The 12,662-nt window shown below is 42.6% G+C and overlaps 1 protein-coding gene across 2 annotated transcripts in view; it reads right to left on the bottom strand.

Annotated features, from left to right (window-relative positions):
- The window catches only part of LOC140406352 (DNA-directed RNA polymerase II subunit RPB2-like), a 50,025-nt gene that overhangs the window by 26,289 nt on the left and 11,074 nt on the right, over positions 1 to 12,662 (bottom strand). For both annotated transcript variants that reach the window (XM_072494448.1, XM_072494449.1), the window contains 7 exons: positions 10,262 to 10,412; positions 10,060 to 10,172; positions 9,743 to 9,962; positions 6,981 to 7,139; positions 6,729 to 6,893; positions 3,582 to 3,778; positions 32 to 151 (listed from right to left, as the gene is read on the bottom strand). In XM_072494448.1, the coding sequence (XP_072350549.1) occupies positions 32 to 151; positions 3,582 to 3,778; positions 6,729 to 6,893; positions 6,981 to 7,139; positions 9,743 to 9,962; positions 10,060 to 10,172; positions 10,262 to 10,412 (1,125 nt within the window). The remainder of the gene's footprint in view (positions 1 to 31; positions 152 to 3,581; positions 3,779 to 6,728; positions 6,894 to 6,980; positions 7,140 to 9,742; positions 9,963 to 10,059; positions 10,173 to 10,261; positions 10,413 to 12,662) is intronic.

Below are 12,662 nucleotides of genomic sequence, written 5' to 3'. Positions count from 1 at the left end.
CATTTAAATTTCATTACACATCTTTCCTTACCCTCTAAACAGGAACGCAAGCAATGGTCCAGCGAGGTCCAACCTTTTGTTCCCATAATGATCTCTGTCATCCAATTCTCTTCGGCCTAAAGCAGCTAGCAGTAATCTATGAACCATGTAACTTGAACCAAAGAAAACAAATTAGTTTTAAACCACTGCTACTCCAATATATAAATTGACAAATATATTGCTGTAGGGCTTAAATATAAAGTGCACAAATGGCATATGGTTTGAGAAAATTAAAAGTAAACAAAGCATGCAGAAAAAGAAAACATCTTTACATAACCTCTTGCACTTGGAAACATCAATTATTCTGAAGTTTAATTGTTGGAAAGAGCACTGAATTTAGTTTTTTTTCCTTCCCACTCAATTAGGAGCCAGAAAACTGAGCACAGGTGCACACCTGAAGTAACGTTTAAAGGTTCAGCCACACCAAAACTGTAATTATCCATGACTGCATGAGGTCCTTGCTCCTGATAATCAGATATTGTTTGTAACCCACTTACTAACAAAGAATCCTTTTAACCATTCCTAACTCACCCAATGAACAGAGAAATCATGGCCCTGGTGCTTTTCCTGATTCCGGGCCCAAGATCACATTATGTAACAAAGAGAGTCAGGCAGCATGGAATCTAAAAAGTGCATGACCACAATGAGTAAATTATGCATGCTGTGCATTTTCTGACTAAATGCACCACAGCTTAGAACGGCAATGCAGTGCACCTTTATTCATCAAACAATGGTCTGGCTACCGCTGCTTGGGTTCTATAAAACATTCTTGTAATTAAAAATCTGCGTGTTTAAAGAACAGCAGCAACGACCCACGGGTCAGTTATTCTCTTTCTTTGAAATTAGAGCTGCTTTAGTTTAGTTTTGGGAACATTTCCAGTGAGGGCTTCCAAAGTTGCAGGTTTTGAATTGAAGTGCATATGATCATAATCAAAATCAGATAAAAGCAATTTACTGCGGATGCTGGAATTTGAAACAAAGACAGAAAATGCTGGGAGGTCTCAGCAGGTCTGACAGCATCTGGAGGGAGAACAGATTTAATATTTTGAGTTTGGATGACTTGTCAGAGCTGGGGAGAACTGGAAATAGGATGAGATTTATGCCATGTGTATGGGGGGGAAGCGGAGAGGTGGCATGGAGCAGTAGAGTTGGATAGAGAGCCAGCGACAGGTGGAGGCTAGGGAGAGATTGACAAAGATATTGTGGACAAAAAGGCAAAGGGAATGTAAATGATGGCGATCATGGCTAAGAAGAATACTGATAGTAGCACATTAGAGAGATCAAAATGTGTTAATGACAGAACAAAGGTAAGCGTCGTGTCCAGACAACAACCAGGAACAGGAAACAGATGGCCCTAGTGGGGTGGGGAGACGAACGGAATGAGGGTTTCCTGAGCTTGGAAGAGGAGGTTGCGTTGCCAGGTGGAAATGGGTTCCGGTATCTGCAGGAGAGGGATTATGTATGGAGGCAGGTTTCGCCTTCCCGCACCTGCCGCACTGGGGACTACAGGATAAAGATGGTGCCGAGAACAGGAGTAAGAGAGGGGAAGGTCTCAGAGATCTATAAGGAGTTGATGGAGTGGGAGGGAGCCCCAATTGGGGAGGTGAAGAGAAAGTGGGAAGAGCTGGGGGGGGGGTTACTGGAGGCGGCCCTGAGGAGAGTTAACGCATCCTCGTTGTGCGCCAGGCTCAGCCTGATACAGTTCAAGGTGGTCCACAGGGCACACATGACTGTGGCCCGGGTGAGCAGGTTCTTTGAGGAGGTGGAGGATAGGTGTGGGCGCTGTGTGGGGGGTTTTGCGAACCATGGCCATATGTTTTGGGCGTGTCCGAGGCTGAGGAATTTTGGGCAGGGATTTGCTGACGTCACGTCAGAGGTCTTACAAGTGAGGGTGGTGCCGAGGCCAGAGGTTGCGATCTTTGGTGTGTCGGAAGACCCAGGAGCCCAGGGGTTGAGAGAGGCTGACGTCCTGGCCTTTGCCTACCTGGTGTCCCGGAGACGGATCTTACTAGGATGGAGGGACTCGGAACCCCTGAAGTCAGGGGAATGGGTTAGCGACATGGTGGCGTTGTTCAGATTTGATAAAATTAAATTCGCCCGGAAGGGATCGTTGTAGTGGTTTGCTTGGGAGGTGGCAGCTGTTCATGGACTTATTTGAGAAAAAGTAAGCGGCGGTGGTGGGGAGGGGTGACTGGGGAAGGTTGCCGCTGTTTGTGTAAGCCATGTTGGCTGGGGTTTGTGTCTGGGGAGGTTTGTTGGTTATATTGTTGTGGTTTTTGTTTATTGAAATTTAACATTGAAAATTGTTAAAACTTTAAATGCGTCAATAAAATATTTTCTCAAAAAAAAGCGGGATAAAAAAGGGATGGAAAAATGAATCAATGAAAGAAATGAAAATAAGTAGATAGAACTAAAAATGGGGTGGTGGGGGGGGAGAGAGAGAATTCACAGTCTGAAATTGAACTCAAATGTTAAGACTGGATGGTTCTAACAGACCAAAACTCAATGTTAAGTCCGGAAGACTGTGATGTGCCTAATCGGAAGATGAGGTGCGGTTCCTCCAGTTTGCGTTAGACTTCACTGTATGTAATATTGCAGGTCAGACATGTGGACACGAGAACAGGACCATGACTTGAAATGGCAAGTGACATTTCAGCCATGATCTCATTGAATGGCGGAGCAGGCTCGAGGGGCCATATGGCCGACTCCTGCTCCTAGTTCTTATGTGACAGTAAGACATTGATCCTGCTTGCTAACGGACCGAAAGTGTTCTGTAAAGCGGTGACCCAGTCTGTGCTTCGTCTCTCCAATGTAGAGTAGACCACATTGGGAACAGCGAATGCAATAGACTCGATTGAAGCGCTGCTCCACCTGAAAAGTGTGTTTAAGCCCTTGGATGGTGAGTAGGGAGGAGGTAAACAGGCTGGTGTTGCAAATTCTGTGATTGCATGGGAAGTGCTGTGGGAAGGAGGTGAGGTGTTGGGGGTGATGGAGGAGTGGACCAGGGCATCCCAGAGGGAACTGTTCCTAGCCCTCACCCCCACCCTCACCCCACCCCTGTCAGGGCACGAGCTCCAGGAGAATCATAGAATTTGCAGTGCAGAAGGAGGCCGTTCGGCCCATCGAGCATCCACCGGCTCTTAGAAAGAGCGCCCTACCTATGCCCACGCCTCCACCATATCCCCGTAATCCCACCTAACCTTTCTGGGCACTGAGGGCAATTTATCATGGCCAATCCACTTAACCTACACATCTTTGGACTGTGGGAGGAAGCCCACGCAGTCACGGGGAGAACGTGCAGATTCCACACAGACAGTGACCTAAGCCGGGAATCGAACCTGGGACCCTGGAGCTGTGAAGCAACTGTGATAACCACTGTGCTTCCATGCTGCCCTTAAAGTAGTTTGCATATTTTGCATCAAGCCATCCTGGGCCCCGCTGAAGAATGCATTTGGGTCAGTCTATTATACTCAGTGAATTTAAGAACATTTTCTTTTTTTCCCCCAAAGTACAATTCTCACTTAAGCAGTTTGTAAACATACCCCAAGAAATATGCTTTCTTAGTCTCACAAAAGTCACTGACTCCAACATGTGGCAGAACTTCCTTCTGTAGAATTTCCTTTGCGTATTTAATTCTCTTCTCCTTTGTAACACCAGGTTTTGCACCTCTTGAACCAATAAAATTCAATGCAACATTTTGCTCCTGGATAACAAATGCTTCATCCAGGGAAGGCTTCACCTAGAATAAAAACTTAAGAATTGTAATCCACATGTACTATTAAAAGGTGAATACATTTGGATACTTGAATTAACTATTTTTCTGTCCACTTCAAATCCAGATTCCCGTTTTAGCCTTAACTCGACATTTCTTTGAAGAACTTTTACTTACCATAAGAGCAGTTCGGATATTTGTGGTGTCTAAAATTAAAATTGATCACTGACTACATGATTTAACCAATCGAAAAATGCTTTCATAGCCACTTTTAAAAAGTTATCAAGTCACAAATGCAAAGTGATTTCCCTCAAACTGCAGGTTTTGACAGTTCAAAGCAAAATACCATGGATGTTGGAAATCTGAGTTTAAAAGATTATTTTCTGTTTTCAGCTCAAAATCAAAATCCAGCTGACTTGGAAGGGAGTGAAACTGGAGAGCATAATGACAAAGCAGCACTTCCAACTTTTGCAGTCCTGGCTTCTAAGGAAAACTCGCATTTATACAATATTTTAATGCAAGGAAACACCCCAAATGCTTCACAGGGATATCATCAGATCAAATCACAGAACAGCTTGGTCAGATAGATTTTTAAGGAGGGTTTTAAGATTAGAGGAAAGTGGAGAGGATTCTGGAGAAATGGCCATAAATGATTGAAGGCATGGCTGCCAATGGTGAGGCAAGGGGATGGTGTGTGATATCATGAAGGCATGCAACACAGGATGAGAATTATATTTTGAAGATATTGGGGGCCAGAAGCTAATGTATCAAAAAATACAAGAGTGAGGTCCGAATGAGCGGACAATATACAGACAATAAGAGTAAAAGACAGCTAAAATGAAATGGGATGAAAACAAAGGGGTCGAGGCGGGGTAGAGCTAATCATCTGAAGTTGTTGAATTCAATGTTGAGACCGGAAGGTTGTAGCGTGCCTAACCGGAAGATGAGATGTTGTTCCTCCAGTTTGCGTTGAGCTTCACTGGAACATTGCAGCAGGCCAACGATAGACATGTGGGCATGGGAGCAGGGTCTTGTTCAATTTGCGGGTCCTGACAGCAGGCCGATTCATTAATGGCAGGGATACAAGAGTTTCCTGGCGAGACTTTGATCTTTCTATGGTTATGTTGTGGCTCATTTGAGAATGGATGACAATTATGCGGACTGCAGAAATCTCAGGATCAGTAAGAGGGCAGGAGGAGCTTTGGCTTGCTGGCAGGCATGAGGAACATGGGAGTACACCACAGGCATCTTTACTTTCATTTGTTGTTGGAGGTTAAGACGAAGGGGGCAAGAGAAAATGAGTCTCAAGAGAAATTTGGCAGTGGAGAAAAGAACCTGGACATTACCCTTGCTCAACAGAATGATCTTGTGGGTAGTTTCAACAGAATGATCTTGTGGGTAGTTTCTGTCAAAGGCCACTTGATATTATCCAGCGAGATCTGGTGATGGATGGATAAACTCGTTGTGTGCCAGATATTCTCAGTCTGCACCTTGAATTTTATAGAGCAAAGAAGGCGACCATTCTGGATGGGAGAGGGGAAAGATTTTAGGATGACAAAGACATCATTAATGGGTGTGAGGGAGTGGCTGAGTTAACAATAGCCGAAGAATGGAAGATTAAAAATAAGCAATTGGGTGTTTTAACTTTAGACATTTGAACAGTCCAAATGATTTTGGAGTGGGGGGTGAAGATTTTCCTCCAGAACAGGCACAGACAGTGGGTTTAGAAGGCTGCAATTATGATGGATACCCGAAGGCAGTCAGAGCATTTAATAGAAACCATGGGAATGGAAAGGTCTACCAGATGGCAAAAATCAAGGGGCTGGCTCTGAACAGTGGGAAGAGAATTTACCTGGAGGGTGAGGTTTAGGGTACACAGGAGAACAATGGAAAGGTGATTCAATAGAAAATCAAATCACGGAGGATGAGTGGTTCAGTACAGATGCTGAGGGAGGACATCTCAGGATGTGAGAGGGGAACAAGGCACCCAAAGGAAAAGGTGCTAAAGGAGTAGGATTTACTGAATAGATCTCCCACGTAAATGAAAGAATTAAAAGGGAACAAACAAAAATATAGTCAATTGTGTTGTTGATGAATAAGAGGGTCATTTAGGAGTCTGGTAACTTCTTCTCCGTTGTTACCAGACTCCTAAACAACCCTCTTATGGACTGATCCGATTAATACTACACTCCTGTATGCTTCACCAGATGCCGGTGTCTATGTATTTACATTGTGTACCTTGTGTTGCCCTATTATGTATTTTCTTTTCATGTACTAAATGATCTGTTTGAGCTGCTCGCAGAAAAATACTTTTCACTGTACCTCGGTACATGTGACAATAAACAAATCCAATCCAATGCACCTGTCCAACGTATTGAGAATAATGAAATGAGTAAAGAAAGAAAGGAAACCCCCATGTGTAAATAGCATCCTAGACAACCAACTGACGTTTCAAAGTACTTTACAGTCAATGAGGTATTTTTGAAGTATAGTCATTGTTGTAATGAAGGATGGGCGGCACGGTGGCGCAGTTAGTTCTGCTGCCTCACGGTGCTGAGGACCCAGGTTCGATCACGGCCCCGGGTCATGGTCCGCGTGGAGTTTGCACATTCTCCCCGAGTCTGCGTGGGTCTTATCCCCACATCCCAAAGATGTGCAGAGTAGGTGGATTGGCCACGCTAAATTGCCCCTCAATTGGAAAAAAATAATTGGGCACTCTAAAATTAAAAATAAATTATAGTAATGTAGGAAATGCAGCAACTAATTGCACAGGGAAAGCTTCCAAAAACATAATAACCTGATTGAATTTGTTTTGAGATGATGATTGAGGGATAAATACTAGCTAGGACACCGGGGTAACTCCCCTGCTCTTTTTCAAAGATAATAGCAAAATCTTCCGCAACAGCAAGACATTCAAAATGAACTGCCTGAAACAGTATTTTTTTAAATGTTTATTTTTAATCACAATGAAACTCACCATTTCCATCATTTCAGGGTCATCAAAATCATAAATAATGTGCTCCAAAATGTCTCGATCAGACACAAATCCCAAAGCTCGAAACACAATAATTATGGGAACTTCCTGTCTGATATATGGTAGTGTGGCAACAATTCTCTGGCCTATTGCACTTTTTCTTACACCCTGCAGAGAAAACAGATAGCATTCGAAGAGTAGTGTCCAAAAAACATTAAAAGTGAATACAGTGAATATGATTGTCAAAAATCTTACCTGTCCTCCTCTTGCTAACATGCTGACCCAGATGGTACTGGTAGGACGAGATGAATTCTCTAAACAGGACCGACACTCTCCTGTATATGCATATTTGGAGTCTTTCTTTGCAAACACGTACACAGTGTTTGTCGCCATCTTTTCCTGTGCAATTAGGACCTTGGGAAATTCCAAAATGAATCATTTATTATTAACTCAAGTAATTTATTTTACTGCCACTCTAGTTACACCTACACCATTTGTTGGAAGTATATCTAATGATAATAAAAATTACAAAATCGCACAAAATTTCTGAGAATTGAGAATTGTTCCCCGTTGCTGTGGAATCTAGAAGCACAATTTCAGGATAAGGGACTGATCATTTAGGACTGCGATGAAGATAAATTTTCTCACTTAAAAGGATTGTGGATCTTTCAAACAAAGGGTTGGGGAAATGCCATCACTGTATATATTTATGGTTGAGATAGACAGATTTTTAGTCTCAGGGGATATGGACAGGGAGCGGAAGAGTGGAGTTGAAGGTTAAAATCAGCCATGAACTACTGAATTCCAGAGCAGGTTTGATGTATCATACGAGTTGGAATTCTCTGCCCGTTGGTATTCTCTGTTCCCACCGGCAGTGCAGTTCCGCCTGTGGGTTTCCCGGCGGCGAGAGTTGGCTTCAATGGGAAATCCCATTCACAAGCAGCAGGATGACCGAATCCCGCCACCATCGAACAGCCTGCTGCCGGATAACATGCGCCTGGGGAACCTGCTTTTAAACATGGCTTTTAAATTGCATCTTTTGGGCGGAGTGAGGAAAATTGACAAGTGACAAGTATTGTTTCAGTGAAACAACTAACTCTAAAAAAAAAAAAATTGTTCTTGGGATGTGGGCGTTGCTGGCTGGGCCAGCATTTGTTGTCCATCCCTATTTGTCCTTGAACTGAGTGGCTTGCTAGGCGATTTCAGTGGGAGGCAGTTAAGAGTCACATGTAGGCCAGACCGGGTAAGAAGGGCAGATTTCCTTCCGTGAAGGATATTAGTGAACCAGATGGGTTTTACGACAATCAGCATTTCATTTGGTTTTTTTTATTGAATTCAAATTTCACCAACTGCCATGGTGGGATTCAAATATGGGTCCCCAGAGCATTACACTGGACCCCAGAGCATTACCTGGTCTCTGGATTGCTAGTCCAGTGACAATACCACTACGCCACTATCTCCCCTAAGGATTTTACAACCAATTACAATGGGTCAGTTGACAGAAAGCTAAAAATTTAGTAAATTTGTTCATGGTGCATTACAGAAAGTTAAGATCTTTATAGGTAATGCATCTTAAATTAATCTAACTACGGTTATTAAAATATCCATTGGCTATTAGACAATAGATAAATGCAAATCTACAGTTCAACTGCAAGACAATGCTAATGAGGGCACACAGGCCCACAACCTCCAGTCTCAGCTTTGGGAGGTACCCTGAAGATGCACTAGGGAATTCCTCTTGGAAGATCGCAGGTAAGAATTTGGACCGCAACTATCCTGAGGTCCTAACCTCCCATGGACAATGGAACCATCCAACAAAACTATTTGAATCGCTACCTATGGATGGTTCTGCCAGGATTATGATGATAGTTACTCTGAAAATGTTAAAGAAATAAAATCTCTTCTAACTTCAGTGTAACTACTTTAAATACCCAGAGCAATCCTCGTTTGAGACACCGCCACACCACAGATGTCCCCCAACCTGACCTTGCTGGATTCCACCCTCCCCTCGCCTGAAACCCCCAAGCCAGATCTCCCCCCCACCTCCCCCAAAGAAATAAGAAACATTCACAAACAGACCTGGTGTCAGATAGCTTAGGAAATTGTAAAGGAGTGTGAAACATAAATAGAATGTGAAATATAAGAGGCATGAGAGTAAAGGCCATGTCTGGAGAGTAAAAGCATGGTTACTCATATCAAAAGAACAACAAACAAATGGACAGTATTGTGCAGGTGTGTCAGGGAATGCCCTAGGAATGCGGGTTAATGTACTTGCACATATTCTTTCAATAGGACGTGCTAATGTAAGTCTCAGGTCTAGGAGAATGTAACCCTATAATGATTTGCTGCACCAAAGTCCCGTCGGGGTCTTTTCCTTGGTCATGCTGGGGTTACTGTGAGCAGTCAAGAAAATACACTTTTAAAAAAATATATAAATTAGAGTACCCAATTATTAGTTTTTTTTTTTAAATTAGGGCAATTTAGCATGGCCAATCCACCTAACCTGCACATCTTTGGGTTGTGGGGGTAAAACCCAAGCAGACACGGGGATAATGTGCAAACTTTACACGGACAGTGATCCAGGGCCAGGATTCAAACCCAGGTCCTCAGCGCCGTAGTTCCAGTGCTATCCACTACCTCACCGTGCTGCCCTTATGATGCCTGATTAGTTATGAGAGTTTTTCGGAGCCAGGCCAACAGGTGCTTTGTGTATCAATACATAATGAATGGAAAATGTTAATCAGACATCACCCATGTTTACTTGTCTTCAAAATTATATTAAAGAGCAAGTCCCTTACCCGATAAACCCACCTTATACAGGGTGCCTACATATTATTATACAAATTGTAAAAGAACTGTACAAAAAGCGATGTAACTGACTCGCGCATTAGTACTCACCTGGATCACATTAAGACATTGAATGTCTCAAAGCAATTTAATTTTCATGAGAACAATTATTATTTGTACAAATTCCTTACTTTTCTAAATACTTCATGAGGCAACTGCAAATTCTGTACCTTTTCTGATCCATTGATGATGAAATAGCCACCAGGGTCCAGTGGGCACTCATTGAGCTCACAGAGATCACGATCCGTCAAACCGCTGAGAAGACAATAGGTGGATCGAAGCATGATAGGAATTTTTCCTATAAACGTCTTCTGATGCTGAGTTTGCATCTGCTCCTCTCCCTCCTTAATCACTGTCTTTGTGATATCTACATAGAGAGGTGCTGAATACCTGTAAAACAAAGATGCAACATACCAAATCCTTACCTATTTTGAAAAGTTGGAAAAAAGATTGGCTCCATCTCTGCAAGGAATCCAAGGAAACTTACGTAAGGTTGCGCAACCTAGCTTCATTTGGCATCATTGGAGATGGTGCCCCATCCCTTTCCCAATGTGTTGGTTTGGATAAATAGATCTGTTCAAATTTTAGTAAGAACCTGGGCTGGAACACGAAAATAATAAGTATTATACATATGCGCAATTCAACTACTAAAAATATAATTGTACATTTTCTTCTGGGGGTTTGCTTACCGGCTCTTCTACTTCCCCAGTAGTATGTTGAGCTTCAGCTTGGAGATCTATTGGAGGAGCATCTTCCACAATTCTCTGCACTGACATTTGGATGAATTCATCAAATGAATCCAACTGTTGCCGAACCAAACCTTTCTCATCAAAATATGAGCTGCAAAATAAATATCCTAATTATTATTTTTTAAAGAATAGGTTGTAAAGGCAACCCAACCTATTACTGAGAATCAAAACACCACATGGTAAAATACTTTCTGGTCAAATTCATAGGCAAGTAGGGTTTTTTTTTTCCAGTTTAAACTAGCTTTTTAAAGCTAATTCAGTTTTGAGTTTTCTCATTTAAAAGTCAGATTGAGTAGAACCTTCTTTTTAGGGGGCTCATTTACCATACTCCCAGAAAATAGTACTCAAATGCTGGGGCTTAAAATTTATTTGGGAAAGCGCAGAATATTGCTAAACCATTTTCCCCTCCCCCTGCCCAGTCAAAAACTCATCCTTCCTTCATCCATCATACAGTTCTTCATTTATCACCCTGCAATTTATCTTCCCACCAGCTTTGTAATGTAATACAGAAGCATTTCCACATAGTTATTATCAATTAAAGGTAAAATAGTGGAGATGAAAAGTCAAAGTATTTGTGGGAAAACAGAGTTAATGGCAGTCACAAGCTCAAACATCTTATAATTAAAGAACATTGTAGTTCACCCAAAGGTAAACTACACTATAGGATGCAGTCATCGTCGGCAAAAAATAATAAAGGCATGTTTTCTTTTCTAAAGAATGATTTTGCATTGGCTGTCATGTGTTAAAATTATACTCCACTATAAAGCGATGTCTATAGTGAACCTGGAAAACATTTACCCAGCTCCAGGAGGTTGGGGAGGGCCCATACTGCAATTGTGAAACCCAGTTTCTCTCAGATCCAATAAATTTAACAGCAGGATCTGATTAACATTTATTTTTTCATTTTTCCAGCCATTGCCAGCCAGATTAAAAGGCTGTAAGCCTTTGCCATCAAGCCACAATCAAGGAAGGAGTCACAGAAAGACTGGTGAAAATCAGAGGCCAGGAGAGGATAGATAAATGGAAGTCAGGGGAATAACAATGTAGGCCAGAGAGTAGTGAACCAGAGATTGAACACGAGAAGTAGATTGGAAAGGTTTGTGAGGTGGATCAGGCAATGACAGAGTAGAGCAATTGAATGCCTTGGTGGAGGAGGCAGGTGGGGAGAAAAGAGGGTTACTGAATACTGGAAGGGAACTTGACCTCTAGAGCGCCACAGTGTTTAGCACTGCTGCCTCACAGCGTCAGGGACCCAGGTTCGATTCCGACGTTGGGTGACTGTCGGTGTGGAGTTTGCACATTCTCTCTGTATCTGCATGGATTTCTTCTGGGTGCTCCGGTTTCCTCACACTGTCTGAAGATGAGAAGGTTGGGTAGATTGGCCATGCTAAATTGCCCCTTAGTTATAGGATGGGATTGTGGGCTTGGGCTGAGTGCTCTTTCGGGGGATCAATACAGGCTTAACGGGCCGAAAAGTCTCTTTCTGCACTGGAGAGATTCTATGATTCTGAACAATCACACTAGCTTCCAGGTGGGAGTTTCAAAGTATGAAAATACAACAAAACTAGATTATAATTGGAAATGCACAAAAAGCAATGGAACTTCCGAAATTGTTGCATTAAAAGTGGAATTTCAAATGTTTTATTCTTCTGCCTCCTGGCTCTTATGGCCCATGTTGACATTTGAAGCAGGTTCGAGCTCAGGCAATATGGTTAATAGTCAAAGCCACTACAGCAGAGTAAGAAAGATTCATCCTCAACAATCCACCAAACTCGGGTAAGGTTAATGAATATCGATAATTGAGCTGAACCACTCCATGCTGACAGAGTAGCAACAGATTGAGCCTGAGCCATGTTGACCAAGGGATAGTTTTGAATACCAGTTCTTTTTTTATATTTTTTATTCTCCTCCTTTTTCACATTTTCTCCCACATTTACACCCACCAACAATAAACAATAATCAGTAACAAATATGTCAATCCCCATATCAATAACAATGATCCCATCCTCCCACCAAACCCCAAACATTAGCCCGCATGTTCACACAAACAAATGACAAAAAGGAATTAGGGATCACCCACCATCACCATTAATACACACAGCCCCCCCGCCGCCCAACCCTCCCACCCACCCGCCCCAACTAATGTTTGATGATATCCAGTTCTTGAAAGTGCATAATGAATAATGCCCATGAGTTGTAGAACCCCTCCATCCTTCCCCTCAGTTCAAACTAAACCTTCTCAAGAATCAAGAATTCGAACAGGTCCCCCTGCCATACCAGGGCACAGGGTGGAGAGGTTGCTCTCCAACCTATCAGGATCCGCCTTTGGGCAATCAACGAG

Source organism: Scyliorhinus torazame, unplaced genomic scaffold (assembly GCF_047496885.1).
Source record: "Scyliorhinus torazame isolate Kashiwa2021f unplaced genomic scaffold, sScyTor2.1 scaffold_488, whole genome shotgun sequence".
NCBI lineage: Eukaryota > Metazoa > Chordata > Chondrichthyes > Carcharhiniformes > Scyliorhinidae > Scyliorhinus > Scyliorhinus torazame.
This window is presented reverse-complemented; position numbering and strand designations above follow the sequence as displayed.